Here is a 14,371-nt window from a genome sequence, read left to right as displayed (position 1 = left end):
TCCCAAGGTAAAACACGGCTGGAGGGGAGAAAAGCTTCCTGAACGGCAAGATCCTGTCTGCAGGATGATGGAACATGGGGCAGAGCTTCTTTCCACAGGAAAAATAAAAACCCCAGATGGGTTAAAGAACTAGTTTTGTCTGCTGGTCATTGTCAGAGGGACAGAAATCAAGGGAGGTGGCTCACCCCAGCAGGAAAAGACTTGTTCTTCTGCCAGGCTGGTGGCAGAAGCGTGTTGCAGTGGCTGTGACAGCCTGACCGAGGCAGGGAGAGCAGATCACAAGAACCGTGCCTCTGACCGAGTTCAGACTTGTGCCGAATTGGGCAATGCTCAGCCGTTAAGCCTTGTGCTGCGCTAGAAATGTGCTCTGAGGAGTTTAAATCTTTCTGAAACTGCCCGTTTCAAGACCTTTCTCCAGCAGTGACCTAATAGTTCTGATGTAGCAATGGTATGAAATCATCCCATCATCACTTTCATACCAAGCCAACTGTAACCAAAGCAAAGGGTGATGCTGTTTCTGTTGTTCTGCCCGGTGTTTCCTGTGCGTGGGGTCTGCCTGTCGGGACTCCCGCTTGCAACTCCTCTGGATGAAGCTGGGCCTTTCTCCAAAGGATTCCGAAACGACTGATGCGGGATTGCTGAGCACCGTGCTTTCCTGCAATCCCTGAAGCAAAACAAGGCCTGCTCAGCACTTTGTGCAGGGGAGAGACTAGAAAGAGAAAATAAAACCATGCTGTGGGCTCAGGAAGATTTGCCCACACCACAAATAACTGGTGTTGCAACACACCCCGGTTCCTCCTACACAGAGGAGAGCGAACCATGCTCCAACACGACTGCGCTGCAAGGATTGTCATTGGCACAGTTGTATCCATAATTAAGATGGGCTCCTAGTACTTCAGAGGTTGATTTTAACTTTATACTAGTTTTTACATCCTGATTTATGCTAGCAGTTAGTCCTCCCTCCTTTTTGCCGCAGCGTCTCTCTGTGCTAACCCTGACACCGGGGCCAGGAACACACTCGGCAGTTTTAGGCTTTTCGTGCCTGTCTAGAAGCAAAATAACCGAGCAAAGGGATTGTTTGTAGTGGTGTTGAAATAGCTGTGCTTTGCCCTGTGACAGGGCTGCTGATGGACTCGGCCTGCTTGGCTTCCAAAAAAAAAAAAAAAAACCAACAAAAAAACCCCAACAAACTTGCCCTAAAGCGGAGCAAGAGCAAACCCTGTGGACTTTGGGACTGAGACTTTATGTTTAAACCCCGCTTTTGTTTGGAGCAGTTTTCTAGAAGTTCTCCCAGGCTGATAAAGTTCAAGCTGTATTTTTGTGTCGCCCCCCCAGGCTGGGTGGGTACCAGGAATGCGCGGAAGAGCGTTGGCCCTGGGCCTCTTACTTCAGAGGCTGAAGGTCCCAACTTTTGTGACAACTTTCGTGACAACTTTCGCTGTAGACACTCTGCATCCTTGCTTGAATCTCATTAAAATGATGACTAATTGCAGCAATATTTGACACCCTGCCAAGTTACCTCCTGAGATGTCTCCCCCAGCTCTATCCATAGTCAGTCCAGGGCTAACAAATGCCTTTTTCACTGCTTCTTTCCCAGCTCCCTGTTACTCTTTCCACAGCAAAATAAAAACCTTACACCAGTCAAAGAACACAAGAAACGAGACAATGGTCTCTGTCACAAATCAGATGGCAAGTTTTTTTGGGGGGGTTGAGCCTGGAGCAGTGCTTGGCTTGGGAATCCAGTTTGGGAGGAATTTTGGTTTGGGGCTTTTCCATTGGAAAATGCCTCAGCAATTCTAAGAATAGGAATTAACTGGCAAGGGAGGGAGAAGCAGGCGCTGCACTGAAGAACAAATAGGCTGAAATCCCTGCTGTGCCTGACTAAGGCTGAGAAGTAATCCTGGATTTATCGCACGATACTGGAGTGTCCAGATAGCAACCTAGGTCTGTGATGGGGAAGCCAATACATGTTCAAGATATTGCATAATTTTTATACTTCTACTACTTCAATCCCATTGTGTAATGAGAATACTTCTGAGGCTTGGTTTCAGAGGAAGTGAGGAGAGATTTCCTGCTTCGCTGGTCAGTAGGATGGGAACGCAAGTTTCAAGGTAGCATTTCAGCAGGGCTTGTTGAAAGGACAGGAATCTGTCACGATACCGAGACGACGTTCAGCGATTCCCACCATCAGCCCCTCTTCTGCAGGGTGCATCTTTTCCTTGGAATATTCCAGGCCGTGGCCAGCAAAGAGCCTCTGCAGGGGGAAGCTCAACCAGAAGTAACTCTAGCAGAGAAGTGTGACAGATAAAACAGTTCTCACCCACTTCTAACCTGCAAATTTGAAACCAGTTATATGTTATCAGCAATAAAATAAGTAGGATGGCTATTGTTTAAAATATTTGGCTGTTTGGGGATTGAGGGAGGTGACTGACTAAAATCTTTGTCCTACATAAACGTTTGCACATCATAAATCATGGAGCCCCTCAAATACCTTCACGCCTTTGCAAGAAAGATCAGCAGTGCCATGCTAATGTTCCTGGGACGTGCTGAACGATGGATCCCAACTCTGCCCTCTGCTTTTAGGCTTTAATTCACTGGAGGAAATGAAGTTGTACTCATGCTGTTATCCCCTTGTTTTTCCTTTCAGCTGCAGCTGAATTCAGTATGGCATCAGAAAAGACCACAAAGAAAGATCTGGTAAAGGCTGAGGAGCAGCAGCAAGCGGTAGGTACCAGGGTGGCTAGTACTCTAACATGCAACAGTTAAACTGCCCGCTGACAGATGCGCTGGTAAATTAACTTCTGTCAGCATCTCAAAACCAGGCTGGGAGTAGCAGAAAGATTAACCATGTGAAGCCATGGCTAAATCTAAACTCAGTTAATACAGAAGGTAACTTCTTTCACTCAAGAGAAAAGTTCAGGGCTGGCTCAAGTGATGCAAGTAACTCTGCAACATGAGCGATTATAGGTCCTATTTCCACATCTGGGTTTGTTGATGAAACCCACTGTGACACAAAATTCAGGATCCCAGAGCTCAAACTTGTAATCCTGGCCTATTGCTGACTTGCTTTGGATGAGTCGCTTCAACTCTGAGTTTGAGAAGGATGAGGAGGTGGACTAGATGTCCCCTTGGGACCTTTCTGGTTAGACATATGGCTTGTATTCACCCCCCAGCCTCAGGCGAGTCTCTAATGTCACTTATTTCTCTCGGGTTTTAGAGCGTTGTCGATCGGGTAACCAGCCTGCCCTTGCTCAACTCTGCCTTCAACCTGGTCTCATCTGCCTACAACCACACCAAGGAGACACATCCTTGCCTCAGTGGGGTCTGCAACGTGGCTGAGACGGTGGCTGCTGTCGCAGTAGGCAGCGTGGTTGGTGGGGCACAGCCCATCCTGAACCAGCTGGAGCCACAAAGTAAGTGGCTGGAGTGGCCCTTTGCACACAGAGGAATAGGTGGGAAGGGGGGCTTTCGTGTGCCTATTGGGTGAAATCCATCTCTTATAGCGCCTTGTTCTAGCACTGAGTCTTCCACTCAGCTGCTCGATGAACCCACTGAATGTCATGGACATGGAACTGTTTCTAGCACAAGCAAAGTCTGGCCTCTTGTCTGTGCTTTAACTCATTAAACAAAAACTCCCTGCTTTTTCTCTGCTGCTCCAAGTTATGGGCATCCCAACCGGCAGTAGCAGTGTCCATCTTGGATATAGCTCAGTCTGTCTCATCCCAACACTTTTCAACCCTATTAAACCAACCTCCCTACTTATGAGGGACAAGTATGACATTCCAGTGGGAGCAACATGCTGCCAATGGCTAGAAAGCTGGGAAGGCAAAATGGAGACCAGTTGAACGTGCCAAACTGGAGGGTATGTTCACTTTTTAACAAGGTATTCCCCCCCCACACACACCATCCCAGAATAGCAGTTTTTTTGGCTTGCTTTCATGAGTGTGTCCTGAATTGACCACTGTGGAGTTAAAACCCCCTCTCCAGATTGAAGAATAAACTGGTACCTGTTGTTTTTCCTAGTTGCACTTGTAAATGAATACGCCTGTAAGGGACTGAATCAACTGGAGGAGAACTTGCCTTTTCTTCAACAGCCAGCAGATAAGGTAAAGTAAAAGCTTTTCCTGGGGAAGTCATGACTTGATCTCTGTTATGGGTACAGAAATGGGGGAATAAACTTCAGTAGCATTGCTTTGTCAGGTCAGTCCCTGGAACGGACTAGAAAAGAGAGACTGCCAGCTGGTGGAAGCTGGAGAGATGCTAAGACCGCAAGCACAATTTAGTCATACGGAAAAGCTACTTCAGGGAGGGAAAACCTATTTCAGAAACAAATGTATCTTTCTCTGCCTCTCCCATGTCACAGGTAATCTCGGACACCAAGCTGCTGGTTTCCACCAAAGTGACATCTGCTATGGATGCTGCCTGTGAGGCAAAAGAAGCAATGGCTGATAAAGTGACTGAAGCTGTGGACCTCACTAAAAATGTTGTTGGGGACAGTGTCAAGCTGACTAGGTCAATGGTCACCTCCACTGTTAACAGTGCTGTGGAGGCTGCCCAGGGTGCCAAGGACCTTGTGACCAACAAGGTGACCGAAGCCGTGGACCTCAGCAAACATATTGTGGAGGACAGTGTTGGACTCACCAAGTCTGCAGTAGCTTCTACAATTGTCAATGCTGTGGAGGCTGCCCAGGGTGCCAAAGACCTTGTCACTAACAAGGTGACTGAAGCTGTAGATCGCAGTAAACACATTGTGGAGGACAGTGTTGAAATGACCAAGTCTGCAGTGGCTTCTACTATTGTCAATGCTGTGGAGGCTGCCCAGGGTGCCAAGGACCTTGTGGCCAACAAGGTGACCGAAGCTGTGGACCTTAGCAAACACATCGTGGAGGACAGCGTTGAAATGACCAAGTCTGCAGTTGCTTCTACAATTACTGCTGCTGTAGGGGCTGCCCAGAGTGCAAAGGATCTTGTGACCAACACGGTGACTGAAGCTGTGGACCGAACCAAAGGGGCTGTTCAGGATAGTGTTGAGAAGACTAAATCGATGGTCGCTTCTACGGTCAACACAGCTCTGGATGCTGCATACGGCACCATAAGCAGCAAAATAAATACGGCCTTGGAGCAGAGCAGAGAGGTGATCCAGGAGGGCATGAAGATGACCAATTCGGTGGTGACCAACAGCATAAGCAAAGCCAAGGCAGTGAGCCAAGCAGTGGCAGGTGGTGTGGAGTCTGTCCTGGGAATATCGGAAGATTTGGTGGATCACTACCTCCCGGTGACGGAGGAGGAACTAGGTGAGAAAATGCTTAGCTGGCGGTTGTAAATACAAATCCTTTCCCGTGTGATTAGAGAGCACCTGACACTGCAAGACTCATCTTCTGAAGCAGACAGGTAGCTCTGAAATTGTCACCAAACTGGCTGTCTGTCAACACCGGCTTGCCACATGGTATGGGACAGAGTTCAAGCATTTGCTAATTGGTCCTTGCCCATCAGCCTCAAGGCAAATAAACACGCAGGTGCATGTTCAACCTATCTGTCAAGTCTGCTTATCCGAAGAGAACATGTTGAGCAGGGACCAGCCTACCTTTAATAGCTGAGCAACCACAAACCTCTACTGTTCACGCACCGAGCTTCATCCTTCATGGTTTTCCAAGGGGTGATCTTACCACTTCCTCCTCCTCCCCGCCTTTGCAGTTGGGGGAGCGGAGCACAGCTGCATCTCTGTTCTTCTTTCCTCCAGGTGAACTGGCCACCAGTGTTGAGGGATTTGGTGTGGCTTCTGTGGAGGAGCAGAAACAGCAACAGAGTTACTTTGTGCGCCTGGGTTCCCTCTCTAGCAAAGTCCGGCACCGAGCCTACCAACTCTCCCTGAACAAACTGCGGTGTGTTAAGCAAAGCACCCAGGAGACTCTCTCCCGACTACAGCTGGCAATAAAACTGGTACAAACACGCTTTTCCCCCCATTTCCTCCTGTCTATAGCCTTCCTGTCCTACTCTCCAGATGGAAGCTCTTCCTCCATCCTGTACCAGCTGCATGTCATCTTGGATCCCTCCCTACTTTTGCTTCCCTGATGGTGTGTGCTTGCAATACAGTTCTTCCTCTCGTTTTTCCTCATCAGATTGAATCTGTGAAACAGGAGGTTGGCCAGAAGCTTCTGGATGGGCAGGAGAAGCTCCATCAGCTGTGGGTGGACTGGAGCCTGACCCAACCCAAAGGAAACCAAGTAAAAACTGCCTCCCAACCAGAGGTATCCCTAGAAGGGCGTATTTAATCAGGCCTCTGGCAGATGGTGTACATCTCCTCTGCTCTGGTAACTGAGCTCTATCTCTTTCCCAGCAGGTAGAGTCACGGACTCTAGCTATGCTGCGTATCATCACCCAGCAGCTACAACCTGCTTATGAGAATCTGAAAGCCAGCATCCACGGCCTCCCCAGCAACATCCAGGAAGCTGTGTATCAGGCCACTCGAAATATCCGCAAGCTCCATAGTTCTTTTTCCAGTGCTATGTCTTTCCAGGACCTCTCTAGCACCACCCTGACCCAGAGCCAGGACTATGTGGCAGAAGCCCGAAGGTCCCTAGATGACCTGTTTGAGTATGTAACTCACAACATCCCTCTCAACTGGCTTGTGGGTCCCTTCAGGGCGATAGCTAAAGCGTCACAGGACAGCGGGAAGCAGACGAAGAAAGATACGGTGACTGATAGAAAATCACCTGTGTTGGAGAAGGCTACATCATCAAAGGGGACGGCGAAGGCACCCGAGGAGCCAAAGGGGGTGGAGAAGGCTACATCATCAATGGAGGTGGCAAAGGCACCCGAGGAGCCAAAGGGGGTGGCAAAGGCACCCGAGGAGCCAAAGGGGGTGGCAAAGGCACCCGAGGAGCCAAAGGGGGTGGCAAAGGCACCCGAGGAGCCAAAGGGGGTGGCAAAGGCACCTGAGGAGCCAAAGGGGGTGGAGAAGGCACCATCATCAGTGGAGGTGGCAAAGGCACCCGAGGAGCCAAAGGGGGTGGAAAAGTCACCGTCATCTAAGGGAGTGGAAAAGAAGGCACCCAAGAAGCCAAAGGGGGTGGAAAAGAAAGCACCTGAGGAGCCAAAGGGAGCCAACAGGATCCCAGAGGAAGGGTGTGAAGTGTTAGAGAAGCTGGAAGAGAAGACCGAGAAAGACACGGAGGTGGCACTGGCTGCAAAGGAGATAAAAACTAATGCACCAGAGGAAGATCCCTGAAAATTCCAGCTCTTCTGGCCAAGGCTCCCTGGCTAGAACAGCACTTTATCTGTTAATCGTGTGTCCAACTGCCAGTCGTGCCCAGAGTGCCTCCTGCTCACTCCCTGTCCCAGGCCGAGTTCACAGCAAGATGTAGTTTGCGAGGAGACCTGGTAGCCAAGGTGGGGTGACTCTATATCTTGATTTACTATATTATTTTTTTTTTTTAAATCATGCTGCTGTGCTGAGAGGGAAGATGGGGACCTGTACTTCAGCTTTTTAAGCCAGCCCAGCTCTGTGTGTGAATGGCTAATTCTTGCTGACACAAGTTGTGCGAGAGAAGAAGTGGCCTCAACTTATTTTTAATGTCGGGTTTGTTTGTTTTTTTTTTTAATTCATCCAAGCGGCAGAGATCTTGAGAGGATGATGCGCTTGGCCCTTGATACCGTTTCCCTCCTTTTACAAGTTTAAAAATACATGTTACAGATACTTCCTTTCTGCTCCTTCTGCTTCCGGCGGGGCTCGCCCCGCAGCCGAGCGGGACCAGCTGGGGGCAAGGGGCTGCTTCTCAAAAAAATAAAAAAAAAAAAAGACTTCTCTCTGCGGATCAGCCAAACACTTCTTCTTTCATAGAGAAACACTTAACAAGGTGGGATTTTCTTCTAAGCGTGACAATTTGCAGTGGGATTATCTTTTAGTCGTATAAATGCCTTCAGGGATCGTCCGGTTGTGTGTGAGTAGCTCCACGCGTGAAGCCTTTCGCTGGCAAATGAGTTACTCTGGGCTGGGATATCCTGGTATTAAAAATTGGGGAGATAAATGTCGGTTATACCCCCAGCAAACAATGCTTTATAATCATTCCTAATGTAACTTATTTTGGTAATTTATGTTCTGGCCTGGTCCCTGTGCTAAGGCTGGAATAACGGCAAGCAGACTTTGGAATAAAGCGTGACCTGCGTTCAAAGAAATACCTGTCTCCTGTGTATGTCTAAAGCTGTTCTCCCTCAGCCTGAGTGGGTAAGGAGCCTGCATTTAACAAATCACTTCTCTGGACAACATGCACGGTCCCCGATCTTGCCGGAGGAAGGAAAAATGCTTTCAGCAGGTTCCATGTAAGCAAAAAAGTATCTCCCCTGTTTTGTCCCCTGTGCTCCTGAGGGTCAGCTCCATCTGTCCTGCCCCTGCTGTCCCCCCTTTCCCTTGCCCCGATCCATCGTTTCCAGCCTCGCTCCTCCCGGAGGTAATGCCGACAGTCCCTCACTAGAGGGAAACCTCGGTTTAACACCTCCAGTCCTTCGTGTTGGGGACACCAGGTACCCGCAGCCGGTGCCTGGCACCGGGCTCGGGGCTAGCGCTCTGCTGGGCTGTCCTCTACCACCGGGGCGACCGGGGAGGGGACTCTTCCCCCGGGGACGGAGGTGGCAGCTCACCGGGGCCGAGCCGTTCCAGCCACGGACACCCCGGTATCACACCGGGCCCGGCACCCCCGGCCGCGCTCCGCCCCGGCCCTGCCGCGCTCCGCCCCGCCGGGCCCCGCCGCTTCCTCGTGTGCCCGCAGGCTCCGGCGGGGCGGGCGAGCGGACCCCGAGGTAGCCCGGGATCGGCCCCCCCCTGCCCCGCCGCGGGGAGGCCGGGGGACGGCGGAGCAGGGCCGGGCGGAGGAAGGGGCTGGGGCCGGGGCTGGCCCCTTCCCGTCCCCGGCGGGGCGAGGCGGCGGGACCGGGGCGAGGAGCGGGGCGTTGCGGTGAGTCAGAGGGCCGGAAGGGCAGTAGCCAGTGGCGATCGGCTGGGCCACCCTTCCCAGCCCCCGCCCTCGCCTTCCTGGCCCTTCTCCTGCCCTTTCACTTCATCAGGGGTTTCGTGGGGGGAGCCAGCGACTTCCTCGGGCCCGGCCCGAGCCCCTCCATTGGGCAATTAGAGGATTTTTATGAGATAGATAGGGGAAAAAAAAAAAAAAAGCGATTTGAAATTAGAAACTTTCCCCAGTTTTGAGCTATTCTGGGGCACTCGCTGGAGATCCCTTTAAATAGGGAAGGCTGTTCCACCGGGCTCCATCGGTGCCCCCGAGCAGTGTCCCGCCGGGCACCCGCTCCTCCGCTCCGGCCGAGTTCTGCTGTTTAATTTAAGCCGCTCAGAGGCCTCCGGTGAGTGCGAGGGTTTCGCAGGGCTCAGGGAGTAGACGTGGACGGGGATATAACGTCCACAGTTTCATTACGGAGGGTGCGTGTGGGTTATCCACCCTCCTGGCACCAGCGATTTGAAAGGGCTTCCTCAGAGGGCGCTTTACTCCTCGCAAGGAGCCTGCGAGGCCCCATGGAACCAGCCGCCTGCAGGAGACAGACCCTTGGATTTACCTAAATATGTTATTAGCTCAGCAATTATTCTAAATCAGTTGTAATTAACGTGAAACGAATGCGAAGAACTTCATCTTTGCTTAGTAAGAGCGGGAACAACGCGTGGAGCACTGGCAGAGCCGCAAGGACTGAAGAGATGAAAAAAATACTTGAGAGCGGCGAGGGAGCCCGGCAAACCTCGTGAGGACCCCCCTGCTCCCCCCATGGAGACTTCTGAACATTGTCCTCTGTTCTTCTCGCAGGTTCCTCTGGCCGGTTCCTCAGGACGGAGATGTCCCGCTTCTGAGACGAGCCCCTGAGCAGCAAAGAGCCATCGTTTGTGCGGGACGTGCGGCGCGAGCACGGCATCACCTTCGCTCCAAGAGCCCTAATATGCTTTTTCCATCCATGCGGCTTCAGTCCATCATCTGGGCCACCAGCTGATGAGATGGCACAGAGCGCCGAGCTCCAGCCAAGCTTCGAGGACGTTTTTAACATTCTATCCCAGATCCCACAAGATAAACTCCTTACCTTTAAACATAAACTGACACATTTGATATTTGGGCCCACCAGCAAGTTACTTCAAGCCATGATCCTGCTCACTCTGCGGCGAGAAGGGGATGCAAGGATCTGTCTGGATGCCTTGGGAGATAACCGGGCAGCCCAGTACATCCACCACACCAAACTGGGTGCTGCAGGAGCGCGGGAAGACGGGGAGGACTTGCGGCCTCCCCAGCTGGATGCGGGTGCCAGGAAGCTTCTGGCACAGATCTACTCCCTGTTGGCGGAGGAAAAACTGTGCAGTCATGAAGCCATGGACAAAGCCCACCAGGCTGCTACCAAAGCCAGCAAGGGGGACACGCTCAACAGCGTCCCACCTGAGGACCAGAAGAAATATGGCTTTGTTGTCAACACGGGCGCAGGTGACAAATTTCAGACGCTGAGATCCGATGTGGGTGTAGGACTTCTCCAGATGCCCAGCCCAGAGCACATGGTGAGAAGTTCCCCGGTGCAGATTGGAGGTAACTCAGACTTTTCAGGCCCACAGACCTTGCGCTCCTCGGGGAGTCCCTCTTTTCCCAGTCGCTTTGAGATCAGCGCGTCACCAACGGTTGTCCTTCGCACCCAGCCTTCCTCCCAGGAGCACAGCACCCAGCCTGGCCAGTTGTGCCAAGGGAGCACCAGCGGTGCTGGACACCCCAACGGGGATGGAGAGAGCCACGGCCTGCAGGAAACGAGCTGGGCCAGCAGAACCAACTCTCATCTTGGGCAGGACACAGGTGCCCAAGGCCCCCAGCCGGAGAAGGTTCTGGGGGTCAGTTCATGTCACCCAACTGTCCCAATTCCTGAAATGCAGCCGCCCGCCTGGGGTGCCATGAACCAACCTGTCCAAACTAGTGACATTTCCAGCACCGTGGCAGCAGAACCTCACGCACCAAAAGAAAGCACAGACAAAAAGCAAGATGAAAAGCAATTCTCTACAGTTCTTCCTGACTCAAGAGCTACAGTGGATACTGGTCCTGCCCATACCTCCAGGGAGGACTCCTATGTTCCAGCAGGCACTTCTTCTAACTCTGCATCTGCTTCCATTTCAGCCTGTTCCCTTCCTCCTCCTCCTTATTCCCTCTCCTCAACCTTTCCCTCTCCTCTTCCGGGAGCTGCTTCCAACTTACCATATCCCTCTTCCCTCCCCTCATTCTCCTCTCCAGCCTGGCATCCTCCTCTCCAAACTCTAGAAGCAGGGCTCGCATCAGAGCCAGACGGTGGAGACAGAAAGTTCTTCACTTTTGTTGTCCTGCACGCTAGCGAAGATGAGAGTGTTGCCCATCGGGTCAAGAACCTGCTGGAGAACATGGGGGTTCCCAACGGTGCCACGCTCTCTGAGGACTTCTTCATTGCTGGACGCAGCCATCTGACTTGCTTCCAGGACGCTATGGAAAACTCAGCTTTCATCATCCTTCTGCTGACCAAGAACTTCCTGTGCAACCTCTGTATGTTCCAGACAAACACTGCTCTGATGGAGTCCATCCTGAAACCATCCAAGCGCGACTCAGTCATCCCTTTTGTACCCAAGGAGAACCCCCTGGAGCGGAGTCAGCTTCCCAGCATGCTCAGTGGGCTCATGCCCTTGGATGAGAACTCTCCCGTGTTCTCCAGGACTGTGCAGAACACCTTTACCAGCAGCAGGGTCAGTAAGAGGAAAGCTGTGTGGGACCTGATGCAGAGAAGTAAACAGCAGCAGTACCAGGAGCAGTATCAAACGCTGCAGAATTTAGCTGCTCTGAACCTCAGCTCCCACCCTCAGGTGCCACCATCAGCAACGCAGCCACATCTACTGGAGCCGTCACCCCGACAGTGGTGTCCCCCTGCTTCGGCTGTCCCTCCTGCCACCCACCCTCCTCACCCCATGCCTGGTCAGATGGGTCCCCCTCCTTTCCAGCCACTTTATCTCCCGTCAGGCCACTATAACGTGATGCCAGGTCCAGAAGGGATCCCACACCTCATCATCCAACATGCTCGGATGGTTCAGATCGGGAACCACAACACGATGCAGGTAGAAGCTGTGACACCAGGCCCAGGGGACAGCGAGGAAGAAACCAGGTAGGAAGGTCCATCAGAGATGCAGCAGGTCAGCCAAGGCCAGACACTCACACTGCGTTTCAAACTCAAAATTATAGTGATTCTGGGACTCTTCTTATTTCACTGTGGGTAAAAGGTGCTACTTTCTTGGAGCACAGGAGAAAATGACCTTCTTTGTTGGACAAAAGAAGACGCAATCTCCTGACACTGTTTTCCTTGTGCTTCATTTTCAAAATAACTAAGAAAGCTTTTTTCCCAATCTTCTGAGGCTACTGAAAGATTTTATAAATGAATTTTAATTAATTTAATTGTGTTTCTATTGGTTCTTTCCTGTAGAATTAGCGAAGGGGCAGTCAGGGATATTGGGGAAACTGTTCTGTCTGTACCTCTAGGGCTGGGAGATGGCACACGGGGTTTGGGTTTCATAATCTGCTGCCAACCAACCCATTTGAGGGAAAATCTTCAGGGGATGCTTTGGGGAGTCACTGTAGCCCCCTGTGAAGGTGCTAAGCACCACGAGGTCCCGTTTTCTTCCAGAAGTCCTCTTTGCTTGGGCTTGCAGAGTATCCTCTTCAGGCCGATGCCGCTCTGTGTTCACGGTGCCGCACCAGCAGCGCCATTTCCCCGCAGCCTCTCGCCTCAGACCCAGGAGGGTTGAGGAAAGCAGCTTCACAGCCTTGGGAGAGACTGCGGCATCAAGACATCACTTTTCCCAGTTCCCCTCTGAAACTACAGAGAGAGAAGTTTTTTGTCTGTGAAAGACAAAATTCCCATGTGCCCCCAGAGGCACGGCTTGAAGTGTTTTCGTATTTAAGAAAACTCTGTTAAAGAACTGAGATTATGCATCAGATGCGAGGCTAAAAAAGAATCTTTACAGTAAAGCTGTGCTTGGGGAAAAAAAAAAATAATGAAAGTGGAATGAGAGGGGGGGAAATGATGAGGAAGTCTGAGGAGGCAAGAGGCGAGTGTTCACTCCTCCCTCTTTACCAGTGTGTAAACGGTCCGAGGTGGGACCAGGGCCCTGATAGACTCTGTTGCCCAGAGAAACGTTCCCTACAGAAGCTACTCCACCTGTTTCTGTTATTGCCTTTGAGGAAAAAGTTTTCCAGGAAAGCAGAGCGTTACAGAAGGGGTGGAGAAAGGCCAGGAATGGGGAGGTTCTGCAGGACCTGGGCGAGGGCTTTACCAGGCAGGTATCTACTGAGCCTTTAACCCAAGGAGGGCACCTGGAGCAGAGCCCCAGACCCCACACTCTTCCTCGGATGCCTTCTGCAGCAGCCGTTTGCCTGGTCAGTCAGTAGAGGTCAGCCCAAAGCCACCAGACGACTAGAAATGGGACTGCTCCCTCTGCGGACCGGAGCCTAGCCAGCAGCGCTGGGCTCCCAGTCACCTCACCCTGCAGAGCCGCCTCTGCAAGTGCCGGGCAACTGGTCCCACTTCTCACCCAAGGATGGAGCCCCAGAGCTGCCAAGTCCTCGTCAAGGTGGACCTCGAGGGCCGGTGTGATTGATGCCCCCCGTTTCAGGTATTTCCGCAGATGTGCGTGTGCCCGTGTCACTGAAGAGCTGTGCCAGAACGTTTCAAATCGAGAGGAGCCAGCGTGGTCTGGCAGCCAAAGCGCAGGACTCTGGCCATCCTGGACCTGGGGCTAGCCAAGCTGGGCACTCACGGGGCCTAATCCTGGATTATAGCCCGTGGCCAAGAACCAACACACAACCTTACAGCCAACACACACCTAAGACATTAATAAGTCCTTAGAGAAAAGAGTATTCAGCTGACATTTATCCCCTCTGAGGGAGCTCTCTGGTCACTGGGCTAAAGACTGTCCAACTCTTACTCTTCCTCTCTGGCTCAATGTAGCTCGTTCTGCACAAAGCTTCCCAAACCAGTACCAAACCAGTACCAGCCCAGTAAACAAAGCTGAGTGCTGAGCCATGAATGCCCAACACAAAGGAGAGAAGAGCATGGGGGCCTCTCCCTGGTCCTGGCTCCTCAGAGGACAGCAGGTAACGGTGTAAGGGGGACAGTCCCCGCCTGCCCTGTGCTGAAAGCTGTGACCGCTGCCTTCTTATTTTTGAGCAGTTTATGCCCCCCAGGAGGGGCCGAGGGGGGTCTGCAGGATGATGCTGGAGAGCCCTGGGCACTGACCCAACTCCAGTACAAGCCCTGGAGCTCCTGGGCACCACCAGTTGTAGGAGCCGAGAGCTGATGTGTGTCCCTGCTCTTCAATTGGGACAGAGCAGTGGCAGTC

At 52.0% G+C, this 14,371-nt stretch overlaps 2 protein-coding genes across 2 annotated transcripts; both read left to right on the top strand.

The window, feature by feature from the left end:
* Positions 1 to 2,664: 2,664 nt before the first annotated feature.
* Positions 2,665 to 7,228, top strand: LOC141475583 (perilipin-3-like). Its single transcript, XM_074164022.1, has 9 exons — positions 2,665 to 2,724; positions 3,218 to 3,413; positions 4,024 to 4,106; positions 4,364 to 4,438; positions 4,955 to 5,080; positions 5,198 to 5,294; positions 5,741 to 5,940; positions 6,120 to 6,248; positions 6,341 to 7,228. The coding sequence occupies exons 1-9, from the start codon at positions 2,665 to 2,667 to the stop codon at positions 7,226 to 7,228; spliced, it is 1,854 nt and encodes a 617-aa protein (XP_074020123.1).
* Positions 7,229 to 9,931: 2,703 nt separating this feature from the next.
* On the top strand, positions 9,932 to 12,145 carry TICAM1 (TIR domain containing adaptor molecule 1). The gene has a single exon (XM_074163939.1). The coding sequence runs from the start codon at positions 9,989 to 9,991 to the stop codon at positions 12,143 to 12,145; it is 2,157 nt and encodes a 718-aa protein (XP_074020040.1). The 5' UTR covers positions 9,932 to 9,988.
* Positions 12,146 to 14,371: the final 2,226 nt, after the last annotated feature.

Source organism: Numenius arquata, chromosome 25 (genome assembly GCF_964106895.1).
Source record: "Numenius arquata chromosome 25, bNumArq3.hap1.1, whole genome shotgun sequence".
In the NCBI taxonomy this organism is placed as follows: domain Eukaryota; kingdom Metazoa; phylum Chordata; class Aves; order Charadriiformes; family Scolopacidae; genus Numenius; species Numenius arquata.
Note: the sequence above shows the minus strand (reverse complement) of the source record. Positions and strands in the feature narration are given on the sequence as shown.

What these genes read in the sequence shown, in the direction of transcription:
- LOC141475583 (XM_074164022.1), top strand. Translation starts at nt 2,665, where the DNA reads ATGGCATCAGAAAAGACCACAAAGAAAGATCTGGTAAAGGCTGAGGAG. An exon ending in TTCAACAGCCAGCAGATAAG is followed by an intron (nt 4,107 to 4,363) that starts GTAAAGTAAAAG and finishes CCCATGTCACAG; the next exon opens with GTAATCTCGGACACCAAGCT. An exon ending in GGTGACGGAGGAGGAACTAG is followed by an intron (nt 5,295 to 5,740) that starts GTGAGAAAATGC and finishes TCTTTCCTCCAG; the next exon opens with GTGAACTGGCCACCAGTGTT.
- TICAM1 (XM_074163939.1), top strand. Translation starts at nt 9,989, where the DNA reads ATGGCACAGAGCGCCGAGCTCCAGCCAAGCTTCGAGGACGTTTTTAAC.